At 43.2% G+C, this 14,127-nt stretch overlaps 1 protein-coding gene across 13 annotated transcripts in view; it reads right to left on the reverse strand.

Moving 5' to 3' along the window:
- Positions 1-4,396: 4,396 nt before the first annotated feature.
- The window catches only part of ZNF160 (zinc finger protein 160), a 37,879-nt gene continuing 28,148 nt past the window's right edge, over positions 4,397-14,127 (reverse strand). For 9 of the 13 annotated variants that reach the window (XM_063600594.1, XM_057300658.2, XM_057300662.2 and 6 more), the window contains 3 exons: positions 12,901-13,027; positions 11,982-12,110; positions 4,397-8,047 (listed from right to left, as the gene is read on the reverse strand). In XM_063600594.1, coding sequence (XP_063456664.1) covers positions 5,862-8,047; positions 11,982-12,110; positions 12,901-13,027 — 2,442 coding nt within the window. In that variant the 3' untranslated portion in view covers positions 4,397-5,861. Of the gene's footprint in view, positions 8,048-11,105; positions 11,350-11,981; positions 12,111-12,900; positions 13,028-14,127 lie in introns of those variants that run through there. The other 4 variants (XR_008955059.2, XR_010110930.1, XR_010110929.1 and 1 more) reach the window with 2 other exon arrangements.

Consider the following 14,127-nt stretch of genomic DNA (forward strand, 5'->3'; position numbering starts at 1 on the left):
CTCCCATCCTGGCCTCCTGAGTTAGCTGGGACCACAGAAGTTCACCACCACACCTGACTAATTTTTGTATTTTTTTGTAAAGAACACCGTGTTGCCCAGGCTGGTCATCCCATTTCTTAATTACCATCTAAAGATTTCCACTCTGCTGGGAGGAGAGCCATGACTCTCCCCTACCTTTCCCCGCTTAGTTTCATTTTACGAATGCTTTTTTTTTTTTTGAGACGGAGTCTCGCTCTGTCGCCCAGACTGGAGGAGTGCAGTGGCACGATCTTGGCTCACTGCAAGCTCCCCATTCCAGGTTCAAGCCATTCTCCTGCCTCAGCCTCCAGAGTACCTGGGATTACAGGTGTGCGCCACCACACCCAGCTAATTGTTTTGTATTTTTAGTAGAGACAGGGTTTCACTGTGTAGGCCAAGCTGGTCTCGACCTCCTGACCTCAAGGGATCCACCCGCCTCGGCCTCCCAAAGTGCTGGGATTGCAGGTGTGAGTCACCATACCCAGCCTGTGAATGCTTGCTTTATTCACCTTTTTTCTTAATGACGATTTTAAAATTTCCACCTTCATGAGAGAAGTCCTTTGAATCTCAACTATTTTCCCCCATCCATTCTCTTCTTAATTAACTTGATACTGTTAATTGGCACTTCAAAGTTCCAACAGGAGATGTGGAGACAGCAAATTTGATAAGGCTTCCTGAGCTGTCTTTTGGTTTTGTAGAAGTAAGGTACCGTGGGATGTATACATTAAAGGAACAACCTTATTTTTCTCCCCTTCCTTGCTTGTAGTTCTCAAGAATAACTTCAGAATGGTATTCTGAAGGTAACACCCTGAAATATGAAGAAACTGGCCAAAGCAGCCGGGCTCCATTCCAGAGCCCCCTGCCCCCCTTTCAAAGAACAGCACGTCCTTCAGTGCTTTAGGGCGGCTCATCACGAGGCCATGTGCCATAAAACCTAGGGTGGGTGCTCTCTGGGGTCCCTCAGCATCAGTGCCGGTGGGACACCAGTAGATGAGACTCCATCTTCCCCAAGCAGTTTTCCTGAGCCTTGGGGGACCAGCTTGCAATGAATCAGTCCTAGGCTTCTACTGCCCCTTGTTGCCTGTCAGTAGTAAACTCACTTTATTGAACTTGTGTGCGTGGGTTCTGTCTCACTGGAGTCAGACATTTGGTAACCAGTGCGAAGTGAACCTACTTCACAGGCAAGGAGAGTCTGTAATCCTCCTAGACTTGGCAGTGGGAATGCACAATGGCACACCCACTATGGAAAACAGTATGTTGGAAAACTTCAATAGGGTGCCTACAAAACCTTACAGCAAACATCATATATCATGGTCAAAAAGTGAAAGTTTCCTTCCCAGGGTTGGGGACAAGGCAAAGACGTACACTCTTACCACTTCTATTCCACATAGTGTTAGCAATTCTTGGCTGAGGGTAGTGGCTCATGTCTGTAATCCCAACACTTTGGGAGGCTGAGGCAGGAGGACTGATTGAGTCCAGGAATTTGAGACCAGCCTGGGCAAGATGGGGAGACCCTATCTCTACAAAAAAAAAAAAATTGAAAATTGGCTGGTGGCTGGGCGAGGTGGCTCACGCCTGTAATTTAAGCACTTTGGAAGGCTGAGGCAGGAGGATCCCTTGAACCCAAATGTTCAAGACTGCAGTAAGGTCTGACTGCACCACTGCACTCCAGCCTGGGTAACAAAGCAAGACCCCATCTAGAAAATAATACTACTAGTAATTGAAATAAGAAAAATAATAGAGACCAAAAAGGAAGGCATAATAGTGTACACGATGTGATGGTTGTGGTAAGCTAATGACCCCCACCCCCAAAGATACACATACAAAGGATTTCCGTATCAATAGACCTATACCCTGTATTACATGGTATCTCAAATCAGAGTTTGCAGATGTGATCTGGCTGAGGATCTTGAGATGGCAGAATATCCAGGATTATCTGGTTGAAGCAACATAATCACAAGAGTCCATATAGGAAAAATACAGGTGGACTTAGAATCACAGAGAATTGACAATGCTTGCATAGCAAAGAGACAAAGAGATTTTATGACACTACCTTCTGGCTGTGAAAACGGAGGGACGTAGACCATGAGGTAAAGGATCTAAGTGGCCTCTGGACCTAGCAGGGGTAAAGAAATAAACTCTCCCCTAGAGAGTCAAGAAGGATCATAGTTCTGTAAACCTGACTTCTGACCACCACACATTAACAGCATAAATTTGTGGGTTGTTTTTTTTTTTTTTTTTTTGAGACAGAGTCTTGCTCTGTCGCCCAGACTAGAGTGCGGTGGCGTGAACTTGGCTCACTGAAACCTCCGCCTCAAGCAATTCTCCAGCCTCAGCCTCCCGAGTAGCTGGGATTACAGGCACGCGCCACCGCACCCAGCTAATTTCTGTAGTTTTAGTAGAGATGGGGTTTCACCATCTTGGCCAGGCTGGTCTCAAACTCCTGACCTCATGATCCACCTGCCTCGGCCTCCCAAAGTACTGGGATTACAGGCGTGAGCCACCATGCCCAGCCTAAATTTGTGTTGTTTTAAGCCACTCACTTTGTGGTAATTGTTACAGCAGCAATGGGAAATTAAGTTTATGTAGAAAACCCTAAGAAATCTAAAAAATCTGGAGAACGAGATTTTAAGGAAATAGACTACCAAATTAACATACAAAAACTACTTTATTTCTATATACTAGCAATTAATACATGGAAATTGAAAATAAAATACAATACTCCTCTGGTTTGAATATCCCCAACAAAACTCATTTGGAAACTTGATCCCCAGTGTGGCCATATTGAGAAGTGGGGCCTTTAAGAGGTCATTGGATCATGAGAGCTCTGCTGTCATGAATGAATCAATCCATGCACAGATTAATGGACTGTTATCATGGGAGCAGAAGTGGTGGTTTTATAGGAAGAAGAGAGACCTGAGCAAACAGCATACTCAGTGCTCTCACAATGATGTGCTACATTGCTTCAGGATGCTGCAGAGTGTCCACCAAGAAACCCTAACCAGCACTGACCAAAGGTCAAAAAATGTCTAGTAAGGAGACCTTTATTTCTTACACAGGGTTGCAGCCTGCAGGCTGGGAAGCATGGTCTCTACCAGAAACAACACAGGCAGTTCAGAGGAGGAAAGTTGCGGCAGGAATTTATACTGAATAGCAATATGTTGGATATTAAGTAAACATACTCAATAGGTTATGGGAGAGTCATGCGTGTGTGATAAGCAAACATACATGTTCCTAGTTTATCTACCAGAACAAAATAAAATTCTCGTTTTCTATATTCACTCTCAAGAGGAAACTCATGAACATTAATCTTTTCAAATTATATCAATATTCCAAGAACATCATGAAGGAGGTTTTATCTTTATTCTCCACTTTTTTTTTTTTTTTTTTTTTTGAGATGGAGTTTTGCTCTTGTTGCCCAGGCTGGAGTGCGATGGCGTGATCTCAGCTCACTGCAGCCTCCACCACCTGGGTTCAAGCCATTCTCCTGCCTCAGCCTCCCAAGTAGCTGGGATTTACAGGCATGCGCCACCACCCCCAGCTAATGTTTTTGTATTTTTAGTAGAGACAGGGTTTCACCATGTTGGCCAGTCTGGTCTTGAACTCCTGACCTTAAGTAATCCACCTGCCTCAGCCTCCCAAATTGTTGGGATTACAGGCGTGAGCCACCATGCCCAGCCAACTTTTTTTTGTTTTTTTTTTTGAGAACGAGTTTCGTTCTTGGTGCCCAGGCTGGAGGGTAATGGAATGATCTCCATTAATGGAACCTCTGCCTCTTGGATTCAAGCGATTCTCCTGCCTCAGCCTCCCAAGTAGCTGGGACTACAGGCACGCACCACTAAGCCCAGCTAAGTTTGTATTTTTAGTAGAGATGGGGTTTCACTATGCTGGCCAGGCTGGTCTCTCCTGACTTCAGGTGATCTGCTTGCCTTGGCCTCCCAAAGTACTGGGATTACAGGTGTGAGCCACCGTGCCTGGCCTGATTTGTATTTCTCACATTCTTACTATGTATTTTCACTTCATGGAAACCAAGATGCATAGCATGGGTCTTATTTGGCACACAAGAAACTGATGTGGAAATATAATAATGTGGTGCATATGCATCAATGGCAATGCAGATTTTGGGGTGTAAGAATGTGAAATTAACTTTCAGTAAGATTTTCATTATATCCCAATAAGTATCCTAAGCCACAGTGTGGGGCACGTAATTCAAGCACAAAATGCGGTTATAGGTTTCCAAAACTGTGTTATTTGATTTCACCATGAAAAAAATTGTTCTTGATCGTTTAAGAGCCTAGTGGTGCACTGCTATTGTGTTATGGAGTATCCTACTGACACAGGATAAAACTATGTTGGCAGAAAGAACGTGATTCATTCATAGAGAAAAACCATTCTATTTTATTAGTTAAAACATTATATCTATGATACATTCTGAATAAAACATTAGCAAAATGTGCTTCAAGCAGATAATGTGAGTTCTACTAAAGAATATGTTACTCTACTTCTGTTGATTAAACTCTTCACTCTGACAACTACTCTCTCTTCAGTTTCTTTCTTTTTCTTCTTTAGATGGAGTTTTGTTCTTGTTGCCTAGGCTGGAGTGCAGTGGCATGATCTTGGCTCACCACAACCTCCGCCTCCTGGGTTCAAGCGACTCTCCTGCCTCAGCCTCCCAAGTAGCTGGGATTACAGGCACCTGCCACCATGCCCGGCTAATTTTGTATTTTTAGTACAGATGGGGTTTCTCCATGTTGGTCAGGCTGGTCTCGAACTCCCGACCTCAGGTGATCCACCTGCCTCAGCCTCCCAAAGTGCTGGGATTACAGGTGTGAGCCACCGTGCCTGGCCTCTCTCTTCAATTTCAAAACAAGATCAATTTTTCATCACTCTTTGCTAAACAACAGGTATTGCTCTTTGATGGATAAGAGGGCGACCTTTTCCCCTGCAGTATTTCTACCACACAATCAGTGTCTAATTACCTATTACTCTCCTCCCACAAAAATCCCAATGTCCTAAGGTCTTGGCCTGCTCCATTTCATGTTCAGTTGATAGACCATTTCTTTCCTCTAAGCCACAGAACTCTCCTGGTAGGAGAAAGGCACCCTAAACATTATCAGAATGGTGAGTGACATCAAAGTTTTACATTGTTTTTCGCCACTCCCAAATGCTAATTCAGATGATACTTAATTTTAAAAGCAAAGTCCTCCTTCTTCACAAATTGGATAGAAATAATCCTTCACCTAATCAATGATCTTCACCCAATCAATGATCCTTCCATCCCAATGAACTTTCCAAAAAAGCACCATGGAAGGTGTGTAAGGATGCACAATAAGATTTCAAAGTTCACATTGAAACTCAATAGTAGGCTTTCCAAAAAACCTTAAATAACTCAGTGAAACATTTCATAAGGTGAAGGTAACTGACTGCCTACAAATATCCTGCAACCTTTTCATATGTGAGTTAAAAATATATAATTTTTAGCATATTTGGACTTGTGAGTATTCTACAGTGTATAATATCAAAGGCAAACAGGGAAACCAGAGACTGTTATTCCTCATAGGAATCCTCACTTACCATCAGTCACTGGGTAATGGCCTCAGGATGCATATTACATTTGTTTCGTTTCATCAAAGATATAAATCTTGATGCCTAGTAACCTGCGAGGCCTGGATAGACCCTCTGCCACATATGTTTACATGATGTCTCTTGCTTATGGCCTCTCATATCTATTAATTCTTCAACTCATGAGGGATTGGCCACTGTCACTGCATTTGTAAGGATTCTGTCAAGAATGAATTAACTGATGTGAAAGGAGTGAATTGTACCTAATGACCTCACCACACTCATTTGTAAGGTTTCTCTCCGGTATGCATTCTGTGATGACTTGCAAGATTTGAACTCTGCCTGAAGACCTTGCCACACTCATTACATTTGTAACGCTTTTCTCCAGTGTGGATTGCCATATGGGTAGTTAGACTTGATCTTACCCTAAAGGCTTTCCCACACTCTGTACACCTGTAAGGTTTCTCCCCAGTATGAATTCTTCGGTGATTTGCCAGGTGTGCATTTTGAGTAAAGACCTTGCCACATTCATTACATTTGTAAGGTTTTTTCCCAGTATGGATTGCCTGATGGGTGGTTAGGCTTGAACGAACACTGAAGGCTTTCCCACACTCATTGCATCGGTAAGGTTTCTCTCCGGTGTGAGTCCTTTGATGATTTGCAAGGTGTGAGTTCTGAGTGAAGACCTTGCCACATTGATTACATTTGTAAGGCTTCTCTCCAGTATGGATGACCTTATGGGTAGTTAGGTTTGAATGCATACTAAAGGCTTTCCCACATTCATTACACTTGTAAGGTTTCTCTCCAGTATGAATTCGCCGATGAGTTGCAAGGTATGAATTGTGCCTAAAAACCTTGCCGCATTCATGACATTTGTAAGGTTTCTCTCCAGTATGTATTGCCTGATGAAAAGTTAGGCTTGAACGATCACTAAAGGCTCTGCCACAGTCATTACACTTGTAAGGTTTCTCTCCAGTATGAACTCTCCAATGCCTCGCAAGTTGTGACGTTTGAGCGAAGACTTTACCACATTCATTACACTTGTAAGGTTTCTCTCCAGAATGAATTCCCCGATGACTTCTAAGGTGTGATTTTTGAGTGAAGCTCTTGCCACATTCAATACATTTGTAAGGTTTCTCTCCAGAATGGATTGCCTGATGGGTAGTCAGACTTGAACGAACACTGAAGGCTTTCCCACACTCATTACACTTGTAAGGTTTCTCTCCAGTATGAATTCTTCGATGATTTGCAAGTTGTGAATTTTGAGTGAAAACCTTGCTGCATTCATTGCATTTGAAAGGTTTTGTTCCAGTATGGATGACCTGATGGGTAGCTAGGTTTGAATGCATACTGAAGGCTTTGCCACATTCATTACACTTGTAAGGTTTCTCACCAGTATGAACTCTCCGATGCCTTCCGAGGTATGAATTGTACCTAAAGACTTTGCCACATTCATTACATTTGTAAGGTTTTTCTCCAGTGTGGATTGTCTGATGGATTGCTAGGCTTGAACGAACACTAAAGGCTTTGCCGCACTCATTGCACTTGTAAGGTTTCTCTCCAGTGTGAATTCTCCAATGACTTATAAGGTGTGAATTTTGAGTGAAGAGCTTACCACATTCATTACATTTGAACGGTTTTTCTCCAGTATGAATTAACTGATGGGTAGTTAGGTTTGAATGTCCTCTAAAGGCTTTTCCACACTCATTACACTTATAAGGTTTCTCTCCAGTATGAATTCGCCGATGAGTTGCAAGGTATGAATTGTGCCTGAAGACCTTGCCACACTCATGACATTTGTAAGGTTTTTCTCCAGTATGGATGACCTGATGAATAGTTAGATTTGAACGAACAGTAAAGGTTTTGCCACACTCACTGCATTTGTAAGGCTTCTCTCCACTATGAATTCTCCTATGACTTGTAAGGTTCGAATTCTGAGTGAACGCCTTGCCACATTCATTACATTTATAAGGTTTTCCACAACTGTTTGCTTTTCGTCTTTGTGTGAGTAATGAAAAATGGTTAAGTTCATGATATTTTTTAGACCTGTGGGTTTGGACACTAGAAGGAATTTGTTGAAGTGGTGACACTGAGGAACCATTGTTGGTAGACTTCTCAACTTGATTACATTCATACATTTTCCCCTCACCTTGAAATAGCTGCAGTTCAGGCAGATGCGAATGAAAGCTTACTCCAAGCTGATTGTTCATAAGCTTGTTTTCTATGTCTCTTCTGTCGTGTTGATCTCTTTTACCTTCTTTCTGGGCCATAAGCACTCCCTTGTAATTTCCTGTGTCATCTCTCCATTGACACTCAAAATCATGCACATTTTTCTGGGGTTCCTTGAAGGAAAAGTCTTCAATGTCAGGGCTTTCGTGTCTTTCCAACACCACTGTGTGGAATACTGCTTCTGTACTGCTCTTCTCTTTTGGTAGCAAATCCTTGATTGTACATTTAGGAGGGATATCTACAAGATATAAAGAACCACATAATTTCCAATTAATTACAGTATAGAAATAAATATTTTACATTGAAAACATATTCCACCAAAAGTAATACTTATATTGAACAGACTTTGGAACTTCAGAACTGTGAATTTCAATTGTTAGGAACAAAAATTTTTTTTTTTTGAGACGGAGTCTCGCTCTGTCGCCCAGGCTGGAGTGCAGTGGTGCAATCTTGGCTCACTGCAAGCTCTGCCTCCCGGGTTCACACCATTCTCCCGCCTCAGCCTCCTGAGTAGCTGGGACTACAGGCGCCCGCCACCACGCCTGGCTAATTTTGTTTTTGTATTTTTAGTAGAGACGGGGTTTCACCATGTTAGCCAGGATGGTCTCGATCTCTTGACCTCATGAGCCGCCTGCCTCGGCCTCCCAAAGTGCTGGAATTACAGGTGTGAGTCACTGCGCCCAGCCCAAAGTAGTATTTTTTAACAAAGAAAATGCAGTTACATGTAATTCAAATATTTGGGAAGGGCTGGCTGTTGTGGCTCATGCCTGTAATCCCAATGCTTTGGGAGCCTAAGGTGGGAGGATCACAGGAGGCCACGAGGTTGAGACCAGCCTGGGCAACACAGCAAGACTCCATCTCTACAAAAACAAAATAATTTAAAAATTAGGCCAGGTGTGGTGGCTTATGCCTGTAATCCCAGCACTTTGGGAGGCTGAGGCGGGTGGATCATGAGGTCAGGAGATTGAGACCAGCTTGGCCAACATGGTGAAACCCCATCTCTACTAAAAATACAAAAATTAGTCAGGCGTGGTGGCATGCGCCCATAGTCCCAGCTTCTCAGGAGGCTGAGGCAGGAGAATTGCTTGAACCTGGGAGGCAGAGGTTGCAGTGAGCCGAGATCGTGCCACTGCACTCCAACCTGGGCGACAAAGCAAGACTCCGTCAAAAAATAAAAATAAAAAAATTAGTTTGGCATGCTGGCATGTGCCTGCAATTCTGGATACTCAAGAGGCTGAGGGTGCTGGGTGCGGTGGCTCACACCTGTAATCCCAACACTTTGGGAGGCCGAGGCAGGTGGATCGCCTGAGGTCAGGAGTTCGAGACCAGCCTGGTCAACATGGCAAAACTCTGTCTCTGCTAAAAAGATAAAAAATTGGCTGGGTGTGGTAATGGGCACCTGTAATCCCAGCAACTTGGGAAGCTGAGGAAGGAGAATTGCTTGAACTCAGGAGGTGAGGTTGCGCCACTGCACTCCAGCCTGGGCAACAAGAGCAAAACTCATCAAAAAAAAAAAGGAGGCTGAGGCATGAGGATTGCCTTAGCCCAAGAGTTCAAGGTTACAGTGAGCTATGGTTGTACCACTGCACTACAGCCTTGGAGACAGTGAGATGTCTTAAAAAATAAAAAAATAAAAAAAAATCGGGCAGCCTAGATTCAAACTACCCATGACCAAAACACTCACGTTGTGAATCCTATGTTAGCCATCAGAGGATTATTTTTCCACCAGCCTAGATTCAAACTACCCATGACCAAAACACTCACGTTGTGAATCCTATGTTAGCCATCAGAGGATTATTTTTCCACCATGACCTCACGGCACACACCAATTGGCCAAAAACATATGGCTATCTCAATTGAAGAAAAATAAGTTATACACATTTAAAGCATATTCATTATGTACAAATACATACTAAAGTACAACATAATATATTATAATGGCAAAGAGCTCACAGGAAACATAATTAAGAAGCGGGAATTTTGAACTGCAAAACCATAATAGCACTAGGAAAATGAACATTCAATAAAACTATGTCAGAAAAAACTGTGTTGAAATACTTGTTTTATAACTATCTATATCCACACAGAGCAGATAATTTTGCAACATTAGTAAGTGGTACATGACAGTTATATTTCTTTCTTTCTTTTTTTTTTTTTAGACAGAGTCTTGCTCTGCTCCCCAGGTGTAGTGCTGTGATCTCGGCTTGCTGCAACCCCCGCCTCCAGGGTTCAAGTGATTCTCCTGCCTCAGTCTCCCGAATAGCTGGGACTGCAGGCATGTGCCATCACGCCTGGCTAATTGTTGTATTTTTAGTAAAGACAGGATTTCACCATGTTGGTCGGGCCGGTCTCGAACTCCTGACCTTGTTATCTGCCTGCCTCTGCCTCCCCAAGTGTTGGGATTATAGGCATGAGCCTCTACACCTGGCCTGACGGTTATATTTCACAATACATGCTGAAATCCATAATGTATTCATTTTATGAAAATCAACTAATAAGATATTCTAGCAGCCTATGATCAAATGAATTGGGAGGAATAACTGCATATATAAAATGTTCTTGTTTAAGGCCATGTGTGGAAACTTAAAAAAAAAATTATTGGCCAGGTGCATGGCTCATGTCTGTAATCCCAGCACTTTGGGAGGCTGCAGCAGGTGGATCACCTGAAGTCGAGAGTTCGAGACCAGCCTGACCAACATGGAGAAACCCCATCTCTACTAAAAATACACAATTAACCAGGCATGGTGGCGCATGCCTGTAATCCCAGCTACTCGGGAGGCTGAGACAGGAGAATCTCTTGAACCCAGGAGGCAGAAGTTGCGTTGAGCCGAGATCGCACCATTGCACTCCAGCCTGGGCAACAAGAGCGAAACTTCATTTAAAAAAAAAAATTATTGTCTGTGGAATAATAAACAGTTTTGTCTTAAGAGAAAGAAGGATATTTATTTAGAACCAACACAATAGGAACTGGAATATGATTTTTTAAAAAATTCTATATTGACAAATTATAGTTATACATATTTACAGGAAACAAACTGATATTCTGTTATAGGTATACAATATGGACTGATGGAAACAAGCTTATTACCATATAAGTCATCTCAAAAACCTATCATTTACTCCTAATGTTTTCACCCAGTGACCAACATCTCCCTATTCCCTCCAGTCCCCAACCTGTGGTAACCCATACTCTACTCTTTGCTGCTATTAGTTTTATTGGTTTAGATTCCAAGTGTAAGTGAGAACATGCAGTACTTGTATTTCTGTGCTGAAGCCTGGAAAAACAGAATACGCACCCCATGTAAGACTGAGGATCAATGACAGAAGGATTTTGTTAGATGTCTTTACGGTTATGCTGAGAACAATCTCAGAAGATAGAACCCACTCGCTTATCACACACCCCCATGAAGAGTGGAAAAGCAGAATGGAAGAAATGGCCGAGGGACCTCGACAGGCGGAGACGGCTGGAGACTCTTCCATGAGGTTTGGGGCAGCAGATGCCAAGGAGCAGCAGCCAATATTTCCATCTCCTGAGCAGGTCTTCCACGCACAGGAAACGGGGTGGAACATAAACAGGTCTAGACGTCAGGACTAAGGACTATGGAGGCTTCCCCTCTGACCCATATGGACTAAGAACTGAGCACCATATGGAATTAAATACAGAGGGAGAGACCAAGAAAGCAAGCAGTTTCTTCAGAAGGAACCACAGAGTTCAAATGACAGGGTGTTGTCCATCATGATGAAGACTTTGCCTCTATCTCTAAGGCAACTTATTTTCCCAAAGAACTCTCTCATCTGCAGAGAGTTTCCCACTTTATTTATTTATTTATTTTGAGACGGAGTTTCGTTCTGTCCACCCAGGCTGGAGTGCAGTGGCATGATCTTGGCTCACTGCAACCTCCACCTCCCGGGTTCAAGCAATTCTCTTGCCTCAGCCTCCTGAGTAGCTGGGACTACAGGCACACGCCACCATGCCCGGCTAATTTTTTTTTTTGTATTTTTAGTAGAGATAGGGTTTCACAATGTTGGTCAGGCTGGTCTCGAACTCCTGACCTCAAGTGATCTGCCCGCCTTGGCCTCCCAAAGTGTTGGGATTACAGGCGTGAGCTACTGTGCCCCCTCCCACACTCTAGTTAATGAGTGGCCTTCTCTCTGCCCATCTGAGCTCTTACCTGTGACCACGCCTTTGACACATTCCCGCATTCTTGGTTTTCTTGCTATTTTCACACAGCTCTTCACAGTCCAGGGCTCTTTCCCTTCCTCCAACATGGAGATAATATTCATATCAAAATGACACAGTCCTGTTTATAAAAAGAAAGGATCACAATGTGCCGGGGCTTTTCCAGAATCCCAGCCCTATGTTTACATGAGAGGACATTATATGTGGATCTAAGAAAACTTCAAAAATTCATCCACTGGGCCAGGCGCGGTGGCTCACGCCTGTAATCCCAGCATTTTGGGAAGCTGAGGTGGGTGGATCACAAGGTCAGGAGATGGAGATCATGATGGCTAACATGGTGAAACCCTGTCTCTACTAAAAACATAAAAAAAAATTAGCCAGGTGTGGTGGCGGGCGCCTGTGGTCCCAGCTACTCGGGAGGCTAAGGCAGGAGAATGGCGTGAACCTGGGAGGCAGAGCTTGCAGTGAGCCTAGATCACGCCACTGCACTCCAGCCTGGGTGACAGAGCGAGACTCCACCTCAAAAAAAAAAAAAAAAAAAATCATCCACTGAATGCCTCCTTCTGAATACCCAGGAAACATGGTACATGCTGATAGAAGGCTCTATTCCACCAACAACTTAATCCAAAGCAGAGAGGTAGAAAACAGGAAATCTGACATTTCAAAAGTCTAACACAATGTATTATGCATACAAAAGCTCTGAAACCTCAAATGATGAAGTACAAAGGAGGCAGAACATCTGAGAAAGGGGAAGATTAAAGTCCAGGTTTCCCATGATTAAGCTTTCCATTTCATAGTCAACAGGACTTCAATCTCAGTCAAGCAATGCAGGGGCTCTCCAGGGACTCGTAAGGGAAAATGCAACAATAGACAAGAACAGATCTTGACTTCTGGAAGAAAGTCATCCTCACCCAGAGAAACAAGGTTCCAGTAGTTCTCCAACATCACGTCCCTGTATAAGATCCTCTGAGCAGGGCCCAGGCATTTCCACTCCTCCTGAGAGAATTCTATGGCCACATCCCTAAATGTCAACCGTACCTAAAATGAAAAACACATTTCACCAAGTGGCTAAGGGGAGAGTTCAAAATTTCACATAAAAGGAGAAGAGGAGAAAACTGTGAGAATAGGTTAAACTGAAGTGGGTGAGCTGACAGATCCAGATTGTGACAATGTGACATACAGATTTGGTCTTCATCCCCCTCTCCTGACATAAGAGCTCACTTGAAATCAGTGGAGTGATAAGTATCTTTTTTGTACATTAATGGGATAATTGATGGCTGGAGCACCTAGGTAGCTTCAGGATGGAGGGCGGTCACTGGAACTAAGGCTCGGTGGGTGGTCACTGGAAAGGCTGAGGCTCGGTTAGACTAAGCCTCTGTCCTCTCGGGAGGGCAGAGGGAATGAAGGTTCAGTTGATCACCAATGCCAATAATGGAAGCAAGGCCTCCATAATGGGGCCTCCATGAAAACTCAAAAAAGACAGAATACATGAGAGAATACATCCCAGCTCCTCACTCCTTTCCCATATCTCAACTAATAGATCACTTCCATCTAGATGTTCATCTGTGTGCTTTGTAGCATCTTCTATAATAAATGGGTAAATATAAGTGTTTCCCTGTGTTCTGTGAGCCACTCAAGCAAACTAATCAATTCCAAGGAGGGGGTCATCAGAATTCACAATTCACAGCTGGTCATTGAGAAGCACAGGCCACAACTTGTGTTTGTGACTGGCATTAACGTGTGTGCGCTGTTGTGGGATTGAGCCCTCAGCCTATGGGAGCTGACCCTATATCCAGATAGACAGTGTCAGAATGGAATCAAATATGAGAACACCCATTTGGTGTCTGTTGCAGAATTGTTTATTTGATGTGTAGAGGAAAACCCAATACATCCAAAATCACAGAAGTATTTGTATTATGGAAGCAAAGCAGGAGAAACTGAGTCTGTTTTTCCCATATTTTCCTACACATTAAGGACTTTTGAGCAAGTTATGTCTCCCTAATTCTGTTTTATTATTCTTTTACCTAAGAGGTTGTGATATCCTCTATATCAGTGTCGATTTCTCAGTTTTATGGGCAATAAGTATACAAATAAAAAACTGAAAAGAAGGTTATCTCTATGGAAGTGTTAGATATTAT

This window comes from Pan paniscus, chromosome 20 (assembly GCF_029289425.2).
Source record: "Pan paniscus chromosome 20, NHGRI_mPanPan1-v2.0_pri, whole genome shotgun sequence".
Lineage (NCBI taxonomy): Eukaryota > Metazoa > Chordata > Mammalia > Primates > Hominidae > Pan > Pan paniscus.